At 38.1% G+C, this 14359-nt stretch overlaps 1 protein-coding gene and 1 pseudogene across 1 annotated transcript; one reads left to right on the forward strand and one right to left on the reverse strand.

Moving 5' to 3' along the window:
• Positions 1-8527: 8527 nt before the first annotated feature.
• LOC119509968 (olfactory receptor 6C75-like) lies at positions 8528-10727 on the reverse strand. Its single transcript, XM_037803919.1, has 2 exons — positions 10716-10727; positions 8528-9496 (listed from the first exon to the last, which is right to left on the reverse strand). The coding sequence occupies exons 1-2, from the start codon at positions 10725-10727 to the stop codon at positions 8528-8530; spliced, it is 981 nt and encodes a 326-aa protein (XP_037659847.1).
• A 514-nt stretch (positions 10728-11241) lies between these two features.
• LOC119509969 lies at positions 11242-13970 on the forward strand (annotated as a pseudogene).
• The last annotated feature ends 389 nt before the right edge of the window (positions 13971-14359 follow it).

The following is a 14359-nucleotide window of genomic DNA, read 5'->3' on the forward strand; positions in this document are numbered from 1 at the left end:
GAGGAAATACTTTCCAAAAATCTATCTAATAAAGGATTCACATCTAAGTTATACAATGAACATTATGAACTTAAAAATAAGAAAACAAGTCAATTTAAAAATGAGTGAAGTTGTTGAACCAGGCTCCACCGTCTCCATGACGCCGGGCAAACATTCCGGTGCTTTGGCCCGAGTGACTAACGCCCGGGCTTGGGGTCTAGGTACAACGGAACCCGCTAGGGAAGGAGCTGGTAGACCAACCCCCAGCCAGTTGCCACCATGCCCATCTCTCCGGCAAGCAGTCGCAAGCAGACGAGTCTCGCGGTAAGCAGTAGCTCATCAGCAAGGAAGTCTATTAATTTTACTAGCTCAGCAAAATGAGTTCAAATGAAAGGATATGTGGGTGCAACCCAAAGCAGAATTGGTATATCAAAAACCATGGTTGCTGTACCTGAAATGAAAACGGGAGAAAAAATGGGTATTTCTACCAATAAGCCATATATACAGGAACTTGTCAATGTAATTCTGAAATTTATATGAAAACGCTAGAGAGTAGAAAGTAGCATTAGCCAAGGCATTCTTGACTAGTAATCTCTCCTAGATACCAAGTTAGTATGTGTAATATTAGCAAAGTGATACAGAGAGACTACTAATGACCTGAGCACATATAAACACTTGATGCATAGCAAATGTGTCCTGCAAAGTAATGGAAAAGGGAAAAGATTTTCAAAAAATGGTGTTGAAGCAATTGGGTATCCATATGGAATAAAAATATATTAGATCCCTTCCTTGTACTGTATGCAAAACTTAAGTTCAGATATATTATAGACCTAAAAATGAAAAGGAACCTAACAAAGATTTTAGAAGATAATGTAGAGAAACGACTCGATGACTTCAGATTTGGGAGTGATTTCTTAAAGGAGACATTTAAAGCACTAACCATTACAGAAGAGATAAGTATGACTACATTAAAACTAAGAACTTCTCTTCATCAAAAGATACCATAAAGAAGATGAAGCTACATAGTAAAGGAAGATGTTCACAACACATAAAGCTGACAAAGGACTCCTGGAATACTTAATGAACTACATTATCAATAAGAAGAAAACTCAGTAGAAAATGTGCAAAGGACTTGAATGGGAAATCAAAATGGGAAATAAGCATATGAAAATTAAAATCAAAGAGAGATATCATATGCCTGTACCAGAGAGGTTTAAATTTATGTCTTACAGTGCTAGTTGCAGGTGAATATGTTGAGCAACAACTGTCGCTGAGTGCTGGTGATCATAAAAATATTTACAACCACTATGGAAAGCAGTTTGTTGTTATCTAATCAAGTGTACTGATCAATTCCACATTTACATATCCTCTACAGAAATGCATGCTCATATACACCATGATTATTATATACATAAATGTTTTTTGAAGCAGTCTTCATTAAAGCTAAAAACTGGCAACAACTCAAATGTCCATTATAAATAAAATGGATAAATAAAATATGGTATACTAATCCAATGGACTACTTTACAACTTAAATGTGACATGGAGAAATGTAAAACATGTTTTTGAACAAAAGATGCCAGACATGAAAGACTGTATGACTATTTCTGTAAACTTCAAAAACAGGTAAAACAAATCATATTGACAAACTTGGAAAATACAAAGTGTTGATAATAATGTGGAATAACACCACTGTCATATATTGCAGCTGAGAACCACATGGGAAATTAATGAGTAAAACTCTTCAGTAGTGTCTGCTAAAGGTAAACATATACATAATCCATTACCCAGAAATTCCATTGTTATTTATATGCCAAATTTAAATGCGTACAATATATTCAGAAAAATACACAATGCAATTAATAGCTGTACCATTTATAATAGCTAAAAAAAATTGCAGAAATGCCCATGAACAGTAGAATTGATAAATAAAAATGTGGCATATTAACACAATAAATACAACAGTAAGAATGACCAACTACAACTGTACTCAATAATAAAGATGAATCTCACAAAAAAGTGTTGAGCAAAAGAAAGCAGATGCCAAAGAGTTCATACTATTTGACTCCATTTAAATGAAGTTCAAAATCAGGCAAAACTAATCCATGGTGTCAGGATAATGATTACTTTTGGTAGGAGATAAGTAGTGGCTTTCATAAACAGAACCTCTGGGATGTTGGTAATGTTCTGTTTCTAAATCTGGATGCTGGGTACATGAGTGTATTCAGTTTGTAAAAATTAAGCTGTACATTTATAATACAGTCTCTCCTATATGTATGTTTTACTTCAATACATTTAAAAAAACTAAACTCTTGTTTATGGATGCATATTTCATAAAACTATAAAAGAAAAAAGGTAATGATTACTAAAGTCAAGTTAGTGGTTACCATTTTGGGGAGAAGACTGATCCAGAAGGAGCAAAGGCCAGAGAGTAGTTTCTGGAGGTGCTTTCAGTGTTCTAATTTTTTACTTTAGTGGTTGTTACAAGATCATTTGCTTTATATTACTTAACTATACAGTTATATTTTAATTACATTTCTATATGTGTTAAATTTCATAATTGAAAGGGTTAAAAATAAGCCAAAACCAAAATAAAAAATATTAACAACTTAGGAAGTAATTCATTAATAGAATGTTGTTAAAAATAAATCTTTCTGAAAAAGTCATACAGAATTAAATCCATCAAAATATTAATGTTTTGGATGAATTGTTTTTCTGAATTTTCTTGAAATTAATATGTATTATTTTTATATAGGAAATATATAGATGACTTAAAATAATAAAATATATGCCTGGCTAAGAACCTTACAAGCATAAAAAAAAAAAAAAATGAGTGAAATATCTGAACAGTAACCTCACCAAAGAATATATACAGATGGAACATAAGCCTATGACAAGATTCTCAATAACTTAGAATAGTGCAATAGACTAATAGTGGAGTAATAGGAACATTCATTAAGTACTGGTGGGAATGCAAAATGGAAAACTCACTTAGGAAGACAGCCTTCCAGTGTTTCACAAAACTAAACATAGTTTCATAAAATCCAGCAATCATGTGCCTAGGTATTTACCCAGATGATTTGAAAACTTATATCCACACAAAACCTGCACATGAAGGTTTACATAGCTTTATTCAAAATTGCCCCAAATTGGAAGCAACCAAGATATCCCTCAATAGATGTATGAATATATATATATACGGTACATCCACATAAATGAATATTATCCAGTGATAAGTAGAAAAGAGCAACTCACCCATGAAAAGATATGGATTAATCTTAAATGCATACTGCTAAGAGACAGAATCCAGTCTGTGAAGGCTACATACTGTATAATTCCAATTATATAATATTTTGGAAAGGCAAAAGTATGGAGACATTGGAACATTTGTGGTTGTCAGGGTTTGCAGGGAAGGGCCCATTCGGTAAAGCAAGGGGATTCTTTAAAACTAGTCTGTGATGTATATTGGTGGATATATGACACAATACATTTGTCAAAAGTCATAGGAATTACAGGGCAAAATTTTAAGAATCTTCATGTATACAAAATTTTAAAAATCTTTAGGAGTTTGGGGTATTTTGGAATGGAATGTAAAATGTGAGAAAATAATCTAACTGTATTTCAATGTATGAACCTCACTGAGGGAATAAGGGAGGGATGATGATCTAATTACCTTATCCATACACACACACACACACACATGCTCCAAAACCTTTATTGTAGATATTCACATGCCATTATTAGTTCTATCTTTTATAAAATGCACATTAGTTGACTTATATTTTGTTTCTATTTTAGAATCTAGCTTAACAGTTTATTGTTTTTAATAAGAGTTCAATTGATATACATTCATGATGATTACAGATTTATTGGGATATATTTTTGTTTCCTCTCTGTAAGGATTATGTAATCTTTAAATGTCATCTTATTTTTAAAACTCCACAATAATTTTTATAAGTATTTATTCATAATATATATATTATTGAATTCTGTGTTCACCATTGCTTCTTACTTCATTCATTTGTTGGCATTTTTCTTCTTGATTGAATAATGGAATATTTGTTTCTGGGAGAAATTGTGAATAGTAATTCATTCTTTATATGTGGAAATAATATTTCAGCTTTACTTATGAATTATAGTTTATCTGAGCATAGAATTATATCTTAACAGTTGATCATCTCTGCATTTTGAAGATCATGTTCCACTCTTTTCTGGCATACTGCTGCTAAAATCTGCTATAGCATGCCTAGTCTCAGTTTGCGTAATTAACTTTTCTCTCTGGTAACTTAAAAGTTTTTTTCTTTGCTTTTATATTCTGTGATTTCACTATGATAATCGAATCTCATTCAAGGTTCCGGGTATTTGTGTAGTTTATGCTTCTAAAGAGGGACATCCTTCCTCAACACTGGCAAATCCTCTAACATTATTTTTAATATTTTCTTGTCCCCATTTGCTCTCATTTCACTTCTTCATAACCAGATTCTTATGCCCTGAATGGACTCATTCTACCCTCCATATGCCTAAAATTCCCCTTTTGTATTTCCATTGCCTTATTTCTGTATTGTATTTTGGATGAAGTCTTCAGAGTCATTTAATTACCTCCTTGGACCTGAGCTCATGTGTTATCTATCTGTGTATTTCTAAATTGCTATAAAGTGATTTTTCCAATCTGTCTATTATATTTTCTAGTTTGATCTTCTTATCTCATGACTTCTGTTTCTCTTTTGTACCTCTTCAATTGTTTTGAACATATTTCCTAGTCTTATTCAAAAGGTTTTCCTTGGTTCTTGAAAGGTGAGTACTCCTATAAGTTCTGACTTCCAACTCTTTTTTATACTGATGTTTAATAACCCACTTTTTAATTTTTTCATTGTCAGCATAACTTTGTCTTGGATAGTATTCCACAGAAGCGTTGATGTCTTTGTTGGTAATTGTATGATTGCCTTCCCAAGTACCTATGTGCTTTGTTAGTGATATATTTCTTTTTGTTAAAATTTCAATGCATGATTTTCACACACTGCATTTGTAATACAAATTCTGACCCTATGCTTGCACACAATTTGGGTTGGTGGTCTTGATTTGTCACACACTACAAAGAAATTGTTGCTTACTTTAATGCCTCAACTCTGAGTTAAATTATTTTAGCCCCTTCTGTAGAACATGGCATTCCTTCCTCAATTCTGATACTTTCCCCAGAATTTTAGCTCCCGTGAAGTTGGATTTATAACTGGATACATGTTCCTATATGGTTGAAACTCCAACTCTTAGATTTTTGTGTGTGTGTGTGTGTGTATGTGTGTGTACATGCACACTTAGAATATTTCTAATATTCTGTAGCTTAGGTATGAAGTTACTGTCATATCTTATACAGACTTATGTCCTAGAACCAAGTGATAGTTTTTCATGCTTTTGTAAACATCAACTTTGTTTTCTAAATTGATTAGAAATATGGTTTTCACATTTATAGACATTACAAGGTAATTTCAACACATTGAAACAAATTAGGCAGTATGTGACCTGTTAATTGACTCTTAGAAATTGAAGTATAACCAGCATGCTAACTTCCTTAAATCCATGAAGAGAAAAGAGATTCTCACAATCATAAGCATATTTCCTCTTCTATATTAAATTATAAGTGGTATCAAATTGTAATTGTTAGTATCTTTGATGTGATATTAATAAAGGGTATTATCCCATGACATGTATCAGAGCAGTGGAACCTAGAGCATCATCTACAATCAGGTTTTGACCTTCACTGGGTACCATTGTTGCCTGATAATCACCAGTCTGGGCACATAGATTTTACTCTTGTATCTCTGGTCTTCTTGTTTTTTATTTGTCAGCTCACCGTTTTATAAATGTATTTGATTAGTTTAAGCATAATAAATTACTTACAAATCTTGACTGAAGTCTTGCAAAGACTCATACTCTTTTCAGTCAATGGGCCACAATGCCTTGATTTATTTTTACAACTGCTGAACCTCAGCCACTTCAATGCATTCCCCAGCAGTTTAACACTTAGGATGGAATATTGTTACCAGGTTCTTGCCTAATCCTGATGCTACTCACATGAGGCATTTTTTAAAAGTCCCTTGTGCTGGTTTGAATCTGTTATATGTCCCATAAAAAGCCATGTGTTTTAATGCAATCATGTGGGGGCAGAACTTTTGTGGGTGAGGTTTTTTGGTTAGGTTGTTTCCATAGAGATGTGACCCACCCAACTGTGTGTGGGAACTTTTGATTAGATTATTTCCATGTACATGTGACTGCACTCATTCAAGGTGGGTCTTAATTAGTTTACTGGAAAACCTTAATAGAGCTCAGCACTGACACAGGCACTTGGAGATGCAGACAGAAAGACATTTGGAGATGCGAAGCTAAGAGATGAAGACCAGAATTTGCCCTGAAGAAGCTAAGTGAGAACCCACAGATGCTTAAGGAGAAAGTCACTGGGATCCAAAGATGAAAGCAATGCAATCTGGGAGCAAAGGACCAGCAGATGACAGCCACATGCCTTCCCAGCTGACAGAGGTGTTCTGGACACCATTGATCTTTCCTCTGAGAAGGTATCTACTTCTTGATGCCTTAATTTGGGCATTTTCATGGACTTCAAAATGTAAATTTGCAACCTAATAAATCCTCATTGTTGAAAATCAGTCCATTTGTGGTATTTTGGATTTTGACAGCTTTAGCAAAGTGGAACATAACTCTTGATATTATATACCTCAGTCTCCACATTTTATGGTAGGATTGCTTAAGTGCTATGGGAAGATGAATAATTAATTCAAAGCAGGACCAGGCTTAGAAGCCGGGGCTGGTCCCCATGCAAAATGACTCAGAGACTATTAGTACCTTTCTCACTGCCACATCACTACATCATCATTATCTTTCTCCCAAATAGTTCTAACAGGCTCAAAGCCTGTTTTCTTCCCTAATCTTGGTGTTTACAATCTCTTGTTGTTTATACAACTTCCATAGCCATTCACTATATAATGGAATTAATCATAACACATCTCTGATTTTTAGCACTTTCAATATTTTTTCCTAGTCAAAAAGATGAAATCTAATCTAACCTTTGTACTATAATCCAATCATCATGTAGATATATTTCATAAAATTTCATATGTTTTTAACCTTAGAGTTTGGATTTGAAAAAGAAAGAAAAGAAAAGAAAATGTGTCATTGTTTATAAGGTATTTTCTCTGAGAATAGAATAGATACATTTGTATCCCAGGAAATAGGATAGAAATCTCCAAAAAATGTAAAGTTTTGAAATATTGGAATTTTTGGATTTAAAATAGATTACTAATCAGAGGAGAATTGTAGTGGGCAACACTAGTCCACCTAGAAAATATTTTTGATTGGTTTAACTTATTTCCATTAGCAATACAAATTAGATAAACAAACAACTTGGATTCCATTGTCTGAGTTTTAGGAAGAAATCATACAAAAAAGAATGAGTACCCTGTTCCCCAAATAACATGCAAAACTTTTGTTGCAGTAGATTTAGCATAGGGACCAATCAAAAATATACATTGCTTTGTGGAACCATACTCCAAAACAGGGTATCAAACATTTTGTAATCTTCATTTAAATTGTTAGGAAGCTTGGATCTATTACTTAATCTAGCTTCCAATTCACTGTTTAATATAGCACTGAATAAATGATGCAAGTTGTCAAAGGATGAGTGATCAATTAATGGCTCTGCTAGCAATTGATTTATTTTTCTTCAATAAAGTTGCATAAGCAAGAAGAATAATATGGTGGTATATGGGAAAATACAGTTAATGCAAATGAAGGACTATAGGTAACAGTAACATTGTCATGTTCTTTCATCAATTGTAACAGGGTACTAAACCAAAGCTGAGCATCAAAATAGGGGTAAAAGTGCTATGGGATTTTATTTAATTTTTTTGGAGCCTTTTGAATGCTCTCAAATTGATCATGGTGTTCAATGCATAATATGATTATATCAACAGCCACTGATTGTACACTTTGGATGGACTGAATGGCATGTGATGGAACTGTAGAATGAGAACACATGTGATGTAAGCCATATACATCCCAAGGTGGAGGAGAGTTTAACAATTTTTCCTTGGTCTAGGCATGAAGGAAATTCCAACTTAACCACTGGTGCTATTTCCATTATTTTGTCAATCACTTCATAGATACATTTGGTCTTCCAAAATTTCCTTTAAGTGCCTTTGTGAAGCAAGAAGGTAGAGTCTAAATTACTAAATTTTGGTAATTCCAAGCATATCATTTATATCAAAAGGAATAATGAAAATTCAGTGAATGATCATGAAATTAAAAGTAATGTTAAAAATGTGTGAAAGATGTATGGAAGAGATTGTTATTGTGCAGAGTCAGGTTAAATGCGGCCTTGAAACAATAGAGATTTCCATTTTCCTTGTGATGTGCAAACAGGGATTAAGTCAACTTTGTTAGAGACTCTCCAGTGGACACACACAAGGTTGCTGCATTGTATGGAACTGGTGACAAATGGGCCTTTGAAGCCTGTAACCCTCCAGAGTCAGATGATTTTCTTTTATCTTGCCATTTTCATTCTGCACAAGGCCTCCTTCAGAGCCTGATGGACCTGCTTATTCCGCAGAGTGTAAATGACGGGGTTCAGCACTGGGGTCACCACAGTGTTCACGAGGGCAGCCTCTCTGTTGGAGTCCAGCCTGCTGGTTTGCTTTGGTTTCACATAAATAAAGACACAGCTGCCGTACATGAGAGAGAGGACAATGAGGTGAGAGGAGCAGGTGGAGAAAGCTCTCTGTCGCTCCTTGGCAGTTGGGAGATGCAAATTTGTGACTATTATGTTGCCATATGTGATGACCGTTACGATGAAGGAAGTCAGAAGGATGAAGGAAGTAAGGCTGAAGGCCAGCATTTGCACAGATGTGGTGTCAGAACAAGAAAGGTGCATCAGAGGGCCAAGGTCACAGAAGAAGTGAGGGATGACACGGGGGCCACAGAAGGACAACTGGGAAACCTTCACCACCAGACCAGTGATGAGAATGAAGCTCAGAGCAAAGCAGGCCATGACCAGGAGGAGGCAAATCCTCAGGTTCATGATGGTGGGGTAATGCAGAGGCTTGCAAATGGCCATGTACCTATCCACAGACATCACACTTATCAGGAAGAAAAGAGTTGCCCCCAGAAATAAAAGAACAAAAGCTTGAATGAAACAGGCTGAAAAGGAAATTGTTTGCCTGCCTAACAGAAAGATGGCCAGTAACTTAGGAATGGCAGCACCTGTGAGGCAACACTCAGTGAAGGAGAAAATACCGAGGAAAAAGTACATAGGTGTGTGGAGACGGGTGTCGGCACAGGTGATAGTGACTATGACCACGTTTCCTGCAGTGGAGGCCAGGTGTGCCAGCAGGAGCACCAGGAAGAGGACATGGCCCAGGTGCTGGATGGCAGGAAACCCCTCCAGGATGAATCCTTGGACAGCTGTTCCATTCCCAGATCCAACAACCATCTTCTTCCAGAGCAGCACCGCCCTCTGATTTTAACCTACAGTAAGAAGTCACACCTGAGCAGTGAGTTTTCACAGGAGCACAGTTCTAAGCCTAAGCAAAACAGCAAAATTGTTCAGCGAATTTGTTCTTCTATCAGAAGCACCTGAATTCAGTACTAGCTCTTCACTAGACAAATTTAAACAAATTTAAAATCACCCTCCTTGCAATACATACAATGTCTTTAAAATACAAGAAAATCATTTATTCAGCTGTCACTTGTGAGCCTCTGATCTATTCTGCATACCATTCTGGGTATAGTGAGTCCCTGCCAAGGAATATAAAAGAGTAGCAGTGGAGAGAACAAACAGAACCATTTTGACTGTGTGGCCAAAGTTAACACCATGTGCAAATAGTGTACTCCTAGTATGTGATGAGAAGGACCCTTCGCCTCTGGGGTATTCTTTTCAAAAACCATAAGCCCACTCTGAAAATGAGGACAACATCAAACAAACACAACTTGAGAGACATTCTACAAAATACTGTATCAGTCTTCCTCAAGACTGTTAAGGTTATGAAAAATAAGGAAAGACTAAGAACTCACAGACCAGAGGAGACTAAGGAGACATGAAAATTAATTGCAATGGGATATTCCAGATTGGAACCTTGAACCAGAAAGAAGACATTAAGGAAAAACTTTGAAATCCATGTAAAGTCTCAAGTTTAGCTAATAGTAATCTACCAGTATTGATTTCTCAGTTTTGACAAATGTACCATGGTGATGCAAGATGTTAACAAATAGAGGAAACTGTGTAGGAACTCTACTATCTTTGCAACTTTTTTCATAAATCTAAAATTAATGCAAAAAGAAGTTTATTTAAAAACAAAAACTACAAGAAAATCTATTAACTACAAAGCTCAGCTTGAAATAAATGTAGAAAGAAGTGAAAAGGAAACACAATGTATAGTAATAAATGATAGTTGAAGCCAAGTAGTCCACAAGATATTGGAAATATTGTAAGTGTACACATGTACACATGTACATACACACACACATATCTGAGAGTTGGCATTTGAACAGAACAGGAAAATGGATGCAGACGGTAGATCCATGCTCATGGGAACTAAAATTGAGATCCTGGAAAAATATCAGAATTTAGGATGGACTGCCATATTCTGGAGAATAACAGCCCAAAAATGAGGCATAAAATCAAGCATGCCTTTCTTGCTTTGTTTTGGTGTTATGTGAGAAATTGAGCCACAAACCTCAGGTGTCATTCTGAAATTGTTTCATATATGTTGGGCAAAATCTCAAACAGATACTTGCCAGAGCCAACCATAAAATTACTACCATGGGCATTTAGAACTTCAATGAAAACCTACCCCTGATAAAGGTAAGCTTATACTGCAAAATTAAAAATTATAAGAGGAAACATGCTACTATAGAAGAGAGTTAGGAGATAGAACTTACAGGAGAATTCACCTTTCAGAAACTAGAGAAGAGAAAGTCTTCCGAGTGAGATTAAATAATATGTTGAAAACATGTGAAGAGATATAAAAATAGCAAATGAATTCGTAAGGCAAGAATAGCAGATAGAAAACACAACAGGCAGATTTAAAAATAACTACATGGAAATTCTGGAAATAAAGAAATGGATAAAACATTACCTCAACATATCTATGAAGACAAAGGATTCTATAGATGTCATTCAGAATATAATAGAGAAATGTCAATGGAGAATATAAAAGAGAAGCTTAGGAACATGGAAGATAGAAGGCACAGATTCAGGGCATGTCTGATAAGTCTTTGAGAAAGTAAAATGAAAACAAATTGGACCAGATAATTACCCAAAAGGTAATGTCATCGTGTTTCCCAGACTTGAAAATATGTCTCCACAGAATGATAAAAGACACAAATTCTTGAGAGGGATTAGAGACATCATAGTGAAATTTCCGAACATCATCAAAACAAAGATGAAATCTTTCAAGTTACTAGAGAGAAAAATTGATTATTCAAAAACAACAGTCATTTTGAGATCAGATGTTAGCAACAACATCCTAGAAGACTGGTACATAATCTGCAAGATGCAGAGATGATAAACATTTTTTTGGCAAGTAAGATAGCGCATTTATTGGAGGCTTACATGGGATCCTCATCCTCGGTGTTGGGAGGAGAGACGACAATTCCTTGCTGTGATGGTCTGAACTGACCAGAGTGGAAGGCAGGTTTTTACAGTGGGAATGGAAAAGGTGGCATGGAGCCAAGGGAATGCATGCACATAATTGCTGACAAAGTTCACTCTTTCTTAAAGTTTCTCCCTCTGGGCACAACTTCCCACAAAATTAACCTTAGGGAAGATAATGAAGGCACAGATCTGAGAGAATATGAACATGATTTGGCGTAATTGCTGACGAAGTTATAAGAATTGGATGATATTGGTTACTGTGGCAGCATTACTTTATTACAATCCACCACATCCCACAGCACTTAAAATCTTTCTGCCACCTGTTCCACATAAGTCTGTGACTGTGGGAACAGGACAATGCAAGTTTACAGCCTGTGTGTTTGAGAAATAAGGCCACAATTGTGATATCAATAGCATGAAGATAGACAAATAATCAGTACTGTTGGTGTGCCAATAAGAGTAAACTCAAATGCAAGTGTAGATGAGTGAGCTAAGAGGAAAAGGAGTCTACAAACCCTAACTTTTGGACAGGTTTATAGAATTTTGTATGTGTGCTCAGACATTGGTAACATCCTCATGTTCATCTGGTATATATGAGCGGCAAGTGGTGCAAATCACAGCACAAGTACCAAAAGTACCACCACTCTAAGGCCATATGGGTGTTTTTTTAATTCAGTTTTGCTGAGATATATTCACATACCATGCAGTCATCGATGGTGTACAATCAACTGTTCACAGTGCCATCATAGAGTTGTGCATTCATCGCCCCAATCTATTTTTGAACATTTCCCTTACACCAGAAAGAATCAGAATAAGAATAAAAAATAAAAATATAAAAGAACACAGAAATCATCCCCCATTCCACTCTATTTTTCATTCAGTTTTGTCCCCATTTTTCTACTCATCCATCCATACACTGGATAAGCAGTGTGCGATCCTCAAGGTTTTGAAACTCACACTATAACCCCTTGTAATATGCTTTGTTGTACAATTGTCCTCAAGATTCAAGGCTGCACGTGGCATCTGGGGCGCTGGAGGGGACTATCTGCATGAGGCCCATATCCTCACTGAGACTGGGGCCAAGGGTGGCCTACGGGGCCCTGGGGTGCTGGAGGGGACTGTGCCAGTTTGAATGCGTTGTGTCCCCCAAATGCCATTATCTTTGTAGTCTTGTGGGACAGAGATTTGCTTGGAATGTTCCCCACCCCGCTGTGGGTGATGACTCTGATGAGATGTTCCCATGGAGGCGTGGCCCCGCCCATTCAGAGTGGGCCTTGATCAGTGGAGCCAAATAAATGAGCTGACTCAAAGAGAAGGAACTCAGTGCAGCTGTGAGTGATGTTTTGAAGAGGAGCAAGCTTGCTAGAGAGGAGCGTCCTGGGAGAAAGCCATTTTGAAACCAGAACTTTGGAGCAGATGCCAGCCACGTGCCTTCCCAGCTAACAGAGGTTTTCCGGACGCCATTGGCCATCCTCCAGTGAAGGTACCCGATTACTGATGTGTTACCTTGGACACTTCATGGCCTTAAGACTGTAACTGTGTAACCAAATAAACCCCCTTTTTATAAAAGCCAATCCATTTCTGGTGCTTTGCATTCTGCAGTATTAGCAAACTAGAACAGGGACTATCTGCACGAGGCCCATGTCCTCACTGAGACTGGGGACAAGGGTGGCCTACGGGGACCCGGCTGCAGCCCCCGGCACTTTGCCTGCGAACAGAACCTCCTGTTCCAGCCAGATGGCTCTGCCTCTTTCCTGCAAGGTGACACGTCCGTCCTGGAAGGCGTGTATGGGCCAGCCGAGGTGAACGTCAGCAGAGACATTTTCAACAAGGTCACACACTTGACGTGGTCCTGAGGCTGAAAATCGAGCTGCCTGGCATGGCAGAGAAGAGCCGGGAGGGGCTGATTAGGAACACGTGGAAGGCTGCGGTGCTAGGAGTGCTGCATCCCGGCACCTCCTTCACCACCTCCATCACCCTGGTCCTGCAGGTCGACAGCGATGCCGGCCCCCTCCCGGCCTGTTGCCTGAAGGCCACCTGCATGGCGCTGGTGGACGCAGGTGTGCCTATGAGGGCCCTCTTCTGTGGGGTCACCTGTGCCCTGGACTCTGATGGGAGCCTCGTGCTGGACCCCACAGCCCAGCAAGAAAAGGAGGCCCGGGCAGTCCCGGCCTTCGCTCTCGACAGCGTGGAACAGAAGCTGCTGATGTCGACCACAAAGGGGCTCCACTCTGATGACCAACTCCAGCAGTGCCCGGCAGCCGCCCAGGCTGTCTCCCAGCACGTCTTCTCCTTCTACCGGGAGTCGCTGCAGAGACGCCACTCCAAGAGCTGAGGCCGGCTGGGTGCGGTGCCCTCCTACTGCCACCTCCACTGCCTCCCGTGAGTAATAAACCAGCGGCCCGGCCCGGCCTCTGTCCCTGTGTCATCGTGTGAGCTTACGGCCTTGAAGCTGCGTGGGGAGGACAGAGCCTCGGTCCCTGACGTGCCAAGATTGCTGCGGTGCTGCTCCCAGGCCCAGGGGTCACAGACACCCCCACTCTCCAGGGATACCACTAATAAGAGCCCATAGCTAGTGAATGAGCGAAGCAATACTCATTCATTCCAACACACGCCTGCTGAGCACCTCCTATGTGCACGCCTTGTTAGGTGCTCGGGAACCAGCAGTGAACTAGGACCCTACGTCCAGTGTTCAAGGAACCTGGAGAAGATAGACAAATAAAA

The sequence above is a fragment of the Choloepus didactylus genome, chromosome 15, assembly GCF_015220235.1.
Source record: "Choloepus didactylus isolate mChoDid1 chromosome 15, mChoDid1.pri, whole genome shotgun sequence".
Taxonomy (NCBI): domain Eukaryota; kingdom Metazoa; phylum Chordata; class Mammalia; order Pilosa; family Megalonychidae; genus Choloepus; species Choloepus didactylus.